Below are 11,946 nucleotides of genomic sequence, written 5' to 3'. Positions count from 1 at the left end.
TCTAGTTTTTACTGTTTTATTGTGAATTCTGAAATGTCGAAATATTTGCAATATTATCACATAATTATTTAATTGTTTTTGACATACCGGTAACTAGTTGCTATGGCTCTATAAGATGATGATAACACAATATATGCGCATATATGGCAATATTATCACATAATTATTGAATTTTAAAAAGTGAATATTTTGGGTTTTTTTTCGAAAAAATCCCTGTACTATAGTACAGGAAAAGTTTTGAGAAATTGCCAATTTTCAACCCTTTTATTTTTTGACATAACTAGTTACTATGGCTCTATAAGATGATGATAACACAATATATGCGCATATATGGCAATATTATCGCATAATTTAATTGAATTTTTAAAAGTGGATATTTTGGTAATTTTACAAAAAATTCCAAAATTTCGACCCTTTTTACTATGGCTCTATAAGATGACGATAACGCAATATATGTGCATATATGGCAATATTATCGCATTATTATTGAATTTTAAAAATTGGATATTTTGGCCATTTTTTCGTAAAATGCCTATGCTATAGTACAGGGAAATTTTCGAAAAATGACCAATTTTCGATCTTTTTATTTTTTGACAGAACTAGTTACTATGGCTCTATAAGACGATGAAGATTGTTATCCTTTTATTCATAACATGATGAAAACATCATGTCCATATATGGGCACATCACATTGTTTTGTCACATAAAGTTTGCTAGTGTGGACAGAGCTTTACATAGTCCAATGTTTATCATAAAACACATTTAAATACAGTAAGTAATAAACAGTAAAATAATAAACGAACAATCTTCTTTAAAAAAAGTCTATTACAAAACAAATGTTTTTAATAATGTATTTTTACAAAAAGAAATCAATATGTTTCTACAATTGAAATTAAAGATTTTATACAATTTCTTGTTTTTTTCTTGATTTCACATTTGAAGTAGATATTATCAACAGGTAGACTAGCTTAGAGGTACATAATTACAGTGAAAAATACCGCTTTTATACAGCAATGAAGACAAACAAATGTATGTCCTCACAACACAACCCTCTTCTACTCAAAATTTGAAACAAAAGTTGTCAAAATTTCCCCTATTGTTCAGTTGTGAGAACAGTGAACAATAATATCTCTGTTCAAGTTTGGTATTGGCTTCTTTCTCAAAATAAAAACTTGTTTTCTATCTTCCTCCCAGCGTCCTTTTCTGTGTGCTGATGTATAAAACTGTAAAACAAAATATTCTTACTTGTACTTAATACAGAAACATTATTTTGAGAGCAATCCTTTGGAAGACTAGTTTTTCACTGGCGCCTGGTGGAAAATATTTTACACAAAAACATAAAAAAACTCCTTGTCTATTTAATAATTTTTTTAATTGTTTGTTCCCTGAATAAAGGTTGACCGTAGCGTTAATACCTATTCTGGCCCTTGTTCATTTCATGTGAAGATTCCCCTGTATAAAGGTTGACCCTTGTTCATTTCACATGTAGTAAATCCACAATCAAACACAAAATAGAACAAAAATATAACCTTACCATTATTCCCCCGAATAAAAGCATCACCATATTTGTTTTTAAGTTGGCCATTTACATATTCCTCTGTCTGCTCTAACGCAATATTCATGTAACCATCTAGTGTCGCCAAAACTCCTAAACAATTAAAACAAACACATGAATTTAGCAGAATAACAAGAGACAGTTAAACCTGAAAATAGTTATTAAATAAATGATATTTTGAATTCTAACTGCGCTGCCCCAGTCATTTTGATGTAGGCTAATTTAATGAATTAAGTGCCATTGTTTATGTGAGTTAGCAATAGAAATCTGAGTAAATAGAAAATTTCACAATTTGTTTACACATCACGTCAAACTGAGCATGCTGGGAATGATTTTATGACATTATGTAGTTTGTTGCGTCATGAAAATGAAAAAAAATTACAAAATAAATGATTTTCTAAATTCAAATCAACACACTATGTTTCAATTCTCATTCAATTAGGAAAAGTAACAATAACATAGGCCTTTACACAAACAACAAAATAATTTTACATAATTTGAAGATTTAAAGCATCTTTGACATACAAACCTCTGTAATCAACACCTGAATTAAGTTTAACCACAACCGGTCTGCCAATAATCTGTTTTAGAAAATCACTTGGCGTCTGCTTTCGGCTCATTTTGCTTTTTTCTGTAAAAAAAGAACATACCTAAACAAATAAAATCCAGGCATCATATCATAGGCTGGTGGTAGGGCCTGGTCCTAGGTAGGCCTACTTATCTTCTAGGCCTAGCTAGACTACTAGGCCTATGCCCCTTTTATAGGCTATATCCTAGTAAGTAATACTAAGTAATAGTGTAGCCTAGTATAGATAGTAGTAGTAGTAGTAGAGTAAGCCTAAACTTTAGACTAAAATTTAAATGGTATTAATTAAAAGCAAACTTATTTATATATGCCTAACTAGATTAGCTAATATTAAAGCATTATTAACGTAATATATTCAATTATATAGCCCTATTACCAGGTTAATATAAGTTAGTCTAAATACAAAAATGACTTAGGCCTAAGCCAGCCAAAAATTTAGGTCCACAAAAATTGCTTCCCACAAAAAAAGAGGCTTTTGTTTACTTTCATTGGATAAAATAAATCTCACCTCTGGGCCTAGCGCACACAACGATGATTCCGCTCGAGCATCGACAAGACTAGAGAGGGCAGTGTTAACACAAAGGTAATCAACCAATCGAAATTCTTCAAATATCCTCACGTGAAGCAAGTTAGCCAATCAGCAGATCAGCGGGCCATTTCGAAAGACTGAGAAAATTAAAATTCACAAAAGAAACCACACCAGCACCACACAAGTATTTGGTTTGTATGATAAATTATCGCTGTAACTTGTGCATTTAAAATGGGATCTAAAAATATATATTATTCAGATTATTATTATGATGAAGAGTTTGAGTATAGGTATGTTTTTATTTTCAAAATAACATTATATTGTCAATTTGTGTAAGTATTTTTCAGGCCTCCAGTCTCACTCAGTCGAGTCAGCAGGCTCAGTCAGTCAGCTAGCTGGTGGTGAACCACTCTCTGCAGCACTCAGCTCAGTCTCACTCATCATAATGAAAGTCCGTATTAGGCTTAGCCTACACACATCTCCTCTTATTTTATTTCATATTTATTTTTATACGCATTGCAGGCATGTAATACTACCTAAAGACATAACTAAACTTGTTCCAAAGTCACATTTAATGACCGAGAAAGAATGGCGAGGTATTGGTGTTCAACAGTCTCAAGGCTGGGTACACTATATGATGCATGAACCAGGTAAATTATGCAATTCAATTACTTTTTAATTAATATTTTCATTCCATAAATTATGTACACCGAAAAAAATATATTAATTTTCCAAGCAGACATTTTTTTTATCAATTTCAGGTGGTTTTTTACATTGTTTTAATAAATTTGACTTGTTTTAAACGCCTCAATTCAAATCCGTTAAAAATATATAAATCTCTTTACAATAATATATAATATTACGCCCTCTAGGCTATATTGGAAGAAGACAGGTACTGTATTAAATTAATAGGTTTTGAAAATAGAGCTGTAAACATATTTGGTGTATTTCCAATTTTTCTTTAAAAACTAAAAGTTAACATCACTTTAACACTCAGAATATATATTGTTGTACAGGTAGCTGCAAATGGGTGCTAAGAAGAATGGTAAGGTTAAGAAGATTGCCCACATGGATGGGTGCTACTGTTGGTGACATACCAGCCAGCACATATACCCATGACAGATGTTTAATTAATTTGTAATTTTAAATGCAACTTTACTTCTTTGCAGAGCCGCATATTCTATTATTCAAGAGAGCAATAACAAAGCCATTGCAGACATTACAGGACAATAAGCAAAAAAGGTGAAGATAACGCTCAGTTACCAGCTAGAAACAAAGACATTTGTAAATATATCCTGCGCAAATATAAATGAACAGTAACCATCGCCTCAAAGAAGCAGAAATATTTTTGAATATTTAAATAATTTAGCTTTATTAGAAAAAAACCGTTCCTAGCACATCATTCATGTATGTGAACAAACCAGAAAACCAGAAAAATGTTTACATTCATTCAGCACATTGTAACTTAAAAATGTTGATTTAACTTAATTGATAATTGATCTTATTTTTTAGTAGTGTTTTATTTCATTGACTTGATTATATTGCGTAATGTTATACTGAAAGAACACTTTATAAATTAGTTTTACAATATTTATGTACTGTGTAAGGCTCTGTCTACATTATCAAACTTTATGTGACAAAAAAGCCCAAATATGGTAGTGATATGACATCTTCATGTCCATATATGGGCACATCACATCTTCATGTCCATATATGGGCACATCACATAAAGTTTGATAGTGTAGATAGAGCTTTAAGATGAATTTATTTTGGATATAAAAAAATCTTTACAGTACAGTATCATTTATGATTGAATTGATATTAGAAGTAGAACATAATGTGTTATGTAACAATGTCCGACATTAGAATAGAATGATTTAAAGGGAGAACTTGTTTTTGTAAGCATGTATAAGTCATGCTGATTGTAATTTGTGTATATGTACAGTATTGTTTGTTGTTATCTTCAACTGTGGCTTTACCTAAATGAATAAACCACAATTGAATGACTGAAAACATCTGACTCTGTAATTCTTTATTTTTCATTAAGAAACATCATATTCCATATTTTGAAAATTAAGCTCTGTCTATACTATCAAACTTTATTTGACAAAAAAATTGTGATATGCCCATATGTGGACACCACACTGTTATTTATATGGTACAACAATTTTATAATTTACTATATTATTACTATAATTAATACTGAACTCCTGTCTCGCAGCAAGTGAGTTTTGACAAAGATATGAATGCACTCAGAAACTGAGTGAAGTACTTGGCAAAATATATCAGGGAAAACATTCGCAAAGAGGGTGTGCTATTTAATATTTCATTCATTCGTTGATCTGATCAACTTTTTCCATTTGCAAATTTACTATATTTTTCAACTTGACTTGTTGAGAGAGATGGTTTAGTTGTATTCAAGGCTGTTTTAAAGTGAGACTGCATAACCCCACTCACCCCAAGTCCATCCTGTTGTAGAGCAGTTAGTGCAGCCTATAAAAAACAAAATAAAATTAATTCAGTTTGAATATAGTAATGGAAAATAGTCAAGTGGGGTCGCATTCAACATGTACATTTCAGCAAAGGGACTGCACTTCAAATCAAATTGAGTAAAGCTCTGTCTATGTCTGTTTGAATGTAGATATTTCCACATGATAAAACATTCTTCCCAAAATTAAATTAAAACTGTGTAATCCACCCATTTAATTACAGTATTTTAAAATTTAACCAAGAACATTTGCACTGCAGATAATCTTCTAGCAGTAGGACTACATAAAACATGTTCATTTGCTTTTGTTTTCTTTTAACATTACCTCTCTGCATAGGTTCTCAAGGTCTGCTCCACTATATAAGTCAGTTTTCTTTGCAATCCCTTCTAGATTTAGCTCCTCGGTTTGTGGTATATTCTTGGTGTACACTTGCAAAATTCTGAGCCGAGCCTGGGAAAGATCATCATTTCAATTATACCATTTATCATTTGACGATAACAGTTAATTTTAACTGTAATGCAGAAAACAGTACTATATCTGGTTTATTTGTATTGTAACATACCTGGTAATCTGGTGGTGGTACATATATAATTCTGTCCAGTCTACCGGGTCTCATGATGGCGCTATCAATTAACTCAGGCCTGTTGGTGGCAGCAACGACTATTACATTTTTATTCATGTCATTTCTTTTCACAACCTTCGAAAAAAAAAATTATTAGTATTAATTCTAATTTCTACTGTGTGGCACGTTCTTTAATCACAAACGATCAACGGCATACTGTCCTATCTGAAGGACTAGAGAATGAGATGCACTTCATTTAAGGGCACTGACCAGATGGCAAATGCAGGTCTCAAAATAGTGTTTTTTTCAATTTTTGCTCTGACATAATCACATATATAATATCTTTATATAAGCAAGTTTTAATTATACCTTCATATTTAACTCTGTTTCGTCTTCTCCTTCACATATCTTTTCATTTCGTCCAACACGATCCTGAATAGACACACCTAAGCCGTCCATTTCAGTCAGGAGGGTCGACAAGACCCTCTGTTGCACCCCTTTCTTACCACCCTGCGATCTGTTACCAATAATAGAATCAATTTCATCTAAAAAGATAATAGATGGTGCTCCAATGCGTGCATGATGAAATATCTATAAATAAAATTATAGAAATAATCATTCATTGAAGGCAATTGCAAGGATTCTACTGTTAAAGCCTTGTCTACACTATCAAACTTTATGTGACAAAAAAATGTGATGTGCCTATATATGGACATGATGATGTCATATCACTACCATATTTGGACGCATCACACTTTTTTTGTCAAACTAGTTGGACAGTGTAGACAGAGCTTTATAGTACTAAACTCAGATGAGGTTATGGCACAGTCAACCGCAAATGTAATTTACAATCGACTGTGCTATGTGTGTAAATAAAACTGCATCTGTATTATTTGGTAAGGCGGTAATCTGTAGTGGAGCTGTGACTTGGTGGTTATGATGCTTGGCTACCAATCTAAGGGTCCTGGGTTCAAGTCCTGTCATATGTCAGGGTTTTTTTCTCATGACAATTTACAACTCCACTCCCAAAGACTTAATAATAAGTCTTTGTCTATGTAGAGCATCTTGTGTATATGTTTGTCTTATATGTTCTAGTGCAGTATATGGAGAGCCATCTCGATAGTGCTTTGCACTCATGGCAATCCTCAGGGTGCTGCACCGCTGTGTTGTCATGTATGTGTGCCTGAAAATTAAATAAAATAAAATAAAAAATAAATCGGCATAGAATGCATTGTTTCCTATCCGCAAGGTCACCTTAATTTGCCTATCACAATGTTTGAAGGCTATCCCAGTCTTGAAACTTACCTCAGCCACCGTTTTCTCCGAGTCTCCAACGTACGGAGAAAAGAGCTGAGCAGCGCTGACTGAAAAGAATGTAGCATTGCAGGAAGTTGCAGCAGCTTTTACTAGTGTCGTTTTGCAGCAACCTGGGGGGCCATAAAGTAACACTCCTCTAGGTGTTTGTATCCCTAGCTTGACAAATGATTCTGCATGCTGCAGTGGCCACTCCAAATCCTAGAGAAAAAAATGTTCAAATTTAACATAACATAAAACTTTCTTTATTCATTGGCAGAACCAATGAAGCCAAAATATTTTATATAATATGAATGCGACTCTATTACCCTTTCACACAAAAACTCCGGAGTGTCTCCAGAGTTTTGCTTTTGGTGTGAAAGGGGTATATGTCTCACATCATCTTGAGTGTCAAGCTTTGCCAAATTTAACAATTCACTGGCACCTGTTTTAGTTTGCTCTTGACATCATCCAGGCCTCCAATATCTTCCCAAGACACTGGTCTAACATCCACCTTCCAGCTGGCTTGTCTTTGTGTTGAAGGGGCAATTAATCCTAGCGCTTGCTGGAAATCATCCCAATTTACAATTGGTTTTGTCTGAAATAAAATCAACTTTGATTTGAACTTTAGCGAGAGTACACAACAATTTGAATCTACCTGAGCCGACCAGAACATATCAAATGAATATAGGAGTAAGAATTCTCTAAAAATTCAGCATGACAATATTTCACAGAAGTGCTTATTATACCAGTCTTCTGCCAATGGTAGTTTTCCCAGCAAGTTCAGATACACCAGAATAAATTGGCTTCCAACCAGTATTAAAACACAAAATAAACACTTGTCTAGTAGTGGTATAGTAGACTACTGGTCAGTAGGTCTAGACATTAAAAACAACAAGAGCAAACAGAGGGTACTGTATACTTTGTTAATTGGTCCTCAACAAAGTTTTGGTGGATTCTACTGTAGGATCTGACTAATGGCACAATATGTGTAGGTCATCGAAAACTTCTGATTGTAAACAAACCTGATGACCAGCTGTAATAGTTGAAAGATTAATTCTGTGCAGTGCCTGAAACGATGCTTCACGGCAAAGAGATGCTAAATCTGCTCCTACGTAGCCATTGGTCATTTCTGCCAACCTGTCAAGTTTTACGCTTGGAGCTAGATGAAGCTTGTTAGTGTGTATTTGCAGGATTTCTTGTCTTTGTTCTCTGCTTGGGACACTTATAACAATCTGTAAACAAAACAAAAGGTAATTTGTTAACATGTCTTACTACCAGAAAAGGCCTTCTAGTTTTGTGATAATCAATTGTGTTGATTGTTGAACAAAAAAGCAGCAATAAACAGTATGTGGTTAACATTAAAGGCAATCTCGATTCAGTGGAAAGCCCTATTGGGGACAATGTGTTGGGTTGGGTCCCAAATTTGTCCTTTTAATAGCGGTTCTGTAATGACCATTTTACAAGGTGAATCATGCAAAGCCATAAAAAGCATTTTGGGCTTGGGGTCAAAGTTGTCATATTGATGATTGGTGATACATGAGCCAGAAAATACAGATGGTGCATTTCAATTGATGTAATAAATCCATTTTTTTAACATACAGTGTAAAGCCCTGTTTACACTATCAAACTTTATGTGACAAAAAAATGTGATGTGCCCATATATGGACATGATGATGTCATATCACTACCATATTTGGGCACATCACTACCATATTTGGGCACATCACATATTCTTTCAAACTTGTTTGATAGTGTAGACAGAGCTTTACATACCTCTCTATCAAATCTTCCAGGTCTGCGCAGGGCAGGGTCAATAGCATTGGGTCTGTTGGTAGCACCAATAACCACAAAATCATGTTTCTCCCCAATGCCATCCATCAACGTCAACAACTGAGCAACCACACGATTTTCATGAGATCCACTGTCCATACCTCTTTTAGGACAGAGGGCATCAAGTTCATCAATGAACAAGATTACTGTTCCATTAGCAGCTTTCTTTTGTGCCTTTTGGAATGCTTTTCTCAGATTCTCTTCACTCTCTCCAGGACGAGGACCAAATACTTCAGAGCCATTTAGAAGAACGATAGATGCCACACAATCTTCGGCAATTGATTTAACCAGTAATGTCTTTCCGACTCCAGGAGGTCCGTGCAAAAGGATACCTTTGGGAACTGTGATCCCAATTTGTTTAAACGTTTCTCTTTCACTGAAACAACCATCAATTAAGTTCTTAAGGAGTTTGTGCTCTTTTGATAAAGCACCAACGTGCGACCTTTTCTCTTTGGCAGCCAAAGCAATCTTCTCAAGACTGCTGCAACCCACAACATTTATTTCTGTTCTTTGTGTGATAATGCCACATTCAAAGTCAGTTGGGTCTTTTGTATGATGTTCATCCGCAGATAATTGTTCATCCACAGTGGAACCAGATTCTATCGAGTAGCTTTCTATACTAATGGCTGATATACCAAGTAGGCTAGAAAAAGGTTTAAAATGCTTCAAAGACACAAGGCAATCTTTTCTTACAACCACATTTTCAAGAACAGTTTGAAGATGGGAAATATCATTGCAATCTGATGATACTTGTGTTAGCAATCTAATATTCAGTTTTGACAGCCGTTTGATGTTTCGTACTGGACGAATATCATAGTATCTTCTTTGAGAGGTGGTTGCTAAAACGGCATCATCCATCCTGAAAGTGTCAAAGGTTAAAGTTACTGATGAATCAAATTGTATAAAACCTTCTTTTCGATCAGACCTCGGCCAAATTACACAAATAAATCGTTTGTTTTCTTCTTGAGTAAGAACGACAGGGTCTCTTATTTTCAGGTTTAATTTCTTCATGACTTCAGGTCCGATGTAACATCTTTGAACATTCTTGCACGAACTTGGCAACGGTATATTGATCAAATCTAGAGATTCCATCTTAATCTTTACCCTGTTTTTAAAACAAATAAAACTGCAATAAAACAACTTTAGGTACGGCCAATCGGGAGTGTGTAAATAGTATTTTCTGTCAACATAACACATGGTCGACCATTCCTATAGAAAAAATTGTAATAATTGCACATCAACATTAAAATTTAACAACAAAATACAGGTTGACCGTGCCAACATGTACAATTAATTATACAAAAATCGATGTATTGATTGGGCCTATACTTGTCAAATATATAAATTGATTGTATGCAACACACTGGTGTTTGGCTTATTCAAATGAGATGTGGCACTTACTATAGGAAAACCTATTAATAATTGTCAGTCAGATCAACATATCAACCTCCCATACTCCACCTTTCAAAACTGAAAAAAAACACATGGCATTTAAATTGATTAAAAACAAACGCCCTCAAGTGGCTGAGTAGGCATGTACTATTTACCCGTTAAAAATTACGAGGTAGAATTTATACAGTTATGAATCTTACAATTCGTTTATGTACGGCCGCCTGTAATTTAGACAAACTATAATAAAAGATGGCAGCGTACATGATGAATAAATTACTTTTTTTTCGATTTCTTAAAAGAGGTGTAATTCAACAGAACATGATACCAATTCCTGTTGCACAATATGCCAAGAAAGCTGGTAATGCATTGTCATTTATTTCTTTTTGGTTTAGTGTTTTAACAACGTTGTTTAAATTTAAATGTTAGCTAGGCTAGAGACTGCTGCTCCTACCAGCTGCATGCCGCACTGATATAGGCCATTAATGCGTGATGCTTTGGTTTTATAAAGTGCGAGTCGCTTCGCCCCTATATAATAATTTTGCAATTTTTAGTGAAAAAATGAAATGGTTTATAGTTTTATAGCTTTAGAATAATAAAAAAGCAGTGAATCTAGTTTAGTAATTTATTTAACATTTTTTTAATGCTTTTTTAAAATATACTTTTTACATGAATCTAGAAATATATTGTATTAGTAATAATATTGATAACAACATATATAAAGGCAAAATATAATAATTCTTTTGAATATTTAGTTTATGTGTTTAATAGTCAAGCCAAGTTGACCAATAATTGCTTGGATTAATTCTGAAACCTATTTTGAATAAATTAACGATTAAATCTGATTCATTTTGCAATTTAATAAAATGAAGTTTAAATCAAATCAAATTATTAATTACTGCAATTCTCTTCTTCCAATACTTAGGGAAAGCTGCAAGCAAGGCAGCAGAACCAGAACCAGAAATATTTGAAGCCAAGGATCCAGAAGATCTTGTAAAATACTGCGTTGGTTTAAATTACTTCAAAGAGGGTCCTGAAATAGAACTAAAACCAGACTCTGAGTATCCAGATTGGTTATGGAACTTACATATAGGACCACCCCAGAAGTTGGATGATCTGGACCCAAACACACGAGAGTACTGGAGAAAATTACGTAAAATGCACATGAAAAGGAACAATGCTCTATCAAAGGGAAAGAAATTTTAGCTGCTTTCATGAATTTTTGTCACTAGCCCACTCCATTTTGCTAGCCCACAAAACTATGAATAGATGAAAACTAATTTGTTAATAGTTCATCAAGGATATTGGAAGATGCTGGCTGCAGTACTAAGCCCAAAAAGCTGGCTTCTCAAATAACTATAATGAGAGTAAAATGTATTGATGTAACTAGTGTCTCTGGTTACCTGGGTATATCTGGATACAAAACTGGTCAGAAGAAAATTAGAAATGCTGATTAGCTTTCTTGAGCTCTGTATACACTATGAAAGTTTATGTGACAAAAAAATGTGATGTGCCCATATATGGACATGATGATGTCATATAACTACCATATTTGGGCATATCACTACCATATTTGGGTACATCACACTATTGACAGTGTATTCATGCGCAATGTTGTCACCAATATTAACTATAATTATAATCAAGTGATTAAAACATTGTGTACAAAAAAAAACAAATAAACTGAACACAACACATTAGATATTTTTT

The 11,946-nt window shown here is 33.8% G+C and overlaps 4 protein-coding genes across 8 annotated transcripts; 2 read left to right on the top strand and 2 right to left on the bottom strand.

The window, feature by feature from the left end:
* Window positions 1-821: 821 nt before the first annotated feature.
* LOC144854675 (U6 snRNA-associated Sm-like protein LSm6) lies at window positions 822-2,707 on the bottom strand. Of its 3 annotated transcripts, XM_078712616.1 has the most exons (5): window positions 2,650-2,707; window positions 2,085-2,186; window positions 1,535-1,648; window positions 1,141-1,223; window positions 822-1,103 (listed from the first exon to the last, which is right to left on the bottom strand). In XM_078712616.1, exons 2-4 carry the CDS (start codon window positions 2,173-2,175, stop codon window positions 1,180-1,182), a joined length of 249 nt encoding a protein of 82 aa, XP_078568742.1. In that variant the 5' UTR covers window positions 2,176-2,186; window positions 2,650-2,707; the 3' UTR covers window positions 822-1,103; window positions 1,141-1,179. The 3 variants fall into 3 exon arrangements, with proteins under 3 accessions (XP_078568742.1, XP_078568740.1, XP_078568741.1); XM_078712614.1 differs by having other exon boundaries at window positions 822-1,223; window positions 2,650-2,705; XM_078712615.1 differs by lacking the exon at window positions 2,650-2,707 and adding an exon at window positions 2,518-2,649 and having other exon boundaries at window positions 822-1,223.
* A 93-nt stretch (window positions 2,708-2,800) lies between these two features.
* On the top strand, window positions 2,801-4,683 carry LOC144854674 (cyclin-dependent kinases regulatory subunit-like). The gene is made up of 3 exons (XM_078712613.1): window positions 2,801-2,960; window positions 3,193-3,320; window positions 3,840-4,683. Exons 1-3 carry the CDS (start codon window positions 2,902-2,904, stop codon window positions 3,914-3,916), a joined length of 264 nt encoding a protein of 87 aa, XP_078568739.1. The 5' UTR covers window positions 2,801-2,901; the 3' UTR covers window positions 3,917-4,683.
* A 37-nt stretch (window positions 4,684-4,720) lies between these two features.
* Window positions 4,721-10,329, bottom strand: LOC144854671 (ATPase family gene 2 protein homolog B-like). Of its 3 annotated transcripts, none has more exons than XM_078712609.1 (9): window positions 10,249-10,329; window positions 8,791-9,952; window positions 8,040-8,249; window positions 7,460-7,612; window positions 7,027-7,236; window positions 6,091-6,312; window positions 5,722-5,856; window positions 5,484-5,609; window positions 4,721-5,163 (listed from the first exon to the last, which is right to left on the bottom strand). In XM_078712609.1, the coding sequence occupies exons 2-9, from the start codon at window positions 9,937-9,939 to the stop codon at window positions 5,017-5,019; spliced, it is 2,352 nt and encodes a 783-aa protein (XP_078568735.1). In that variant the 5' UTR covers window positions 9,940-9,952; window positions 10,249-10,329; the 3' UTR covers window positions 4,721-5,016. The 3 variants fall into 3 exon arrangements, with proteins under 3 accessions (XP_078568735.1, XP_078568734.1, XP_078568736.1); XM_078712608.1 differs by having other exon boundaries at window positions 8,791-10,056; window positions 10,249-10,308; XM_078712610.1 differs by having other exon boundaries at window positions 8,791-9,706; window positions 10,249-10,299.
* A 126-nt stretch (window positions 10,330-10,455) lies between these two features.
* Window positions 10,456-11,936, top strand: LOC144854673 (large ribosomal subunit protein mL54-like). The gene is made up of 2 exons (XM_078712612.1): window positions 10,456-10,597; window positions 11,162-11,936. Exons 1-2 carry the CDS (start codon window positions 10,489-10,491, stop codon window positions 11,440-11,442), a joined length of 390 nt encoding a protein of 129 aa, XP_078568738.1. The 5' UTR covers window positions 10,456-10,488; the 3' UTR covers window positions 11,443-11,936.
* Window positions 11,937-11,946: the final 10 nt, after the last annotated feature.

The sequence above is a fragment of the Antedon bifida genome, chromosome 10, assembly GCF_963402885.1.
Source record: "Antedon bifida chromosome 10, ecAntBifi1.1, whole genome shotgun sequence".
Taxonomy (NCBI): Eukaryota; Metazoa; Echinodermata; class Crinoidea; order Comatulida; family Antedonidae; genus Antedon; species Antedon bifida.
The sequence above is the reverse complement of the archived record's forward strand: the minus strand, read 5'-3'. Positions and strand labels throughout refer to the sequence as shown.

Excerpts from the sequence above, each read along its gene's own strand:
- LOC144854675 (XM_078712616.1), bottom strand. The coding sequence starts at position 2,175 with ATGAGCCGAAAGCAGACGCCAAGTGATTTTCTAAAACAGATTATTGGC. Across the intron at positions 1,649-2,084 it reads TTCAGGTGTTGATTACAGAG|GAGTTTTGGCGACACTAGAT; the intron begins GTTTGTATGTCA and ends TTAATTGTTTAG. Across the intron at positions 1,224-1,534 it reads TTTTATTCGGGGGAATAATG|TTTTATACATCAGCACACAG; the intron begins GTAAGGTTATAT and ends TTTGTTTTACAG.
- LOC144854674 (XM_078712613.1), top strand. The coding sequence starts at position 2,902 with ATGGGATCTAAAAATATATATTATTCAGATTATTATTATGATGAAGAG. Across the intron at positions 2,961-3,192 it reads GATGAAGAGTTTGAGTATAG|GCATGTAATACTACCTAAAG; the intron begins GTATGTTTTTAT and ends TACGCATTGCAG. Across the intron at positions 3,321-3,839 it reads CTATATGATGCATGAACCAG|AGCCGCATATTCTATTATTC; the intron begins GTAAATTATGCA and ends ACTTCTTTGCAG.
- LOC144854671 (XM_078712608.1), bottom strand. The coding sequence starts at position 10,044 with ATGTGTTATGTTGACAGAAAATACTATTTACACACTCCCGATTGGCCG. Across the intron at positions 7,613-8,039 it reads CTATTACAGCTGGTCATCAG|ACAAAACCAATTGTAAATTG; the intron begins GTTTGTTTACAA and ends ATTTTATTTCAG. Across the intron at positions 6,313-7,026 it reads CGGAGAAAACGGTGGCTGAG|ATATTTCATCATGCACGCAT; the intron begins GTAAGTTTCAAG and ends TTTTATTTATAG.
- LOC144854673 (XM_078712612.1), top strand. The coding sequence starts at position 10,489 with ATGGCAGCGTACATGATGAATAAATTACTTTTTTTTCGATTTCTTAAA. Across the intron at positions 10,598-11,161 it reads ACAATATGCCAAGAAAGCTG|GGAAAGCTGCAAGCAAGGCA; the intron begins GTAATGCATTGT and ends TCCAATACTTAG.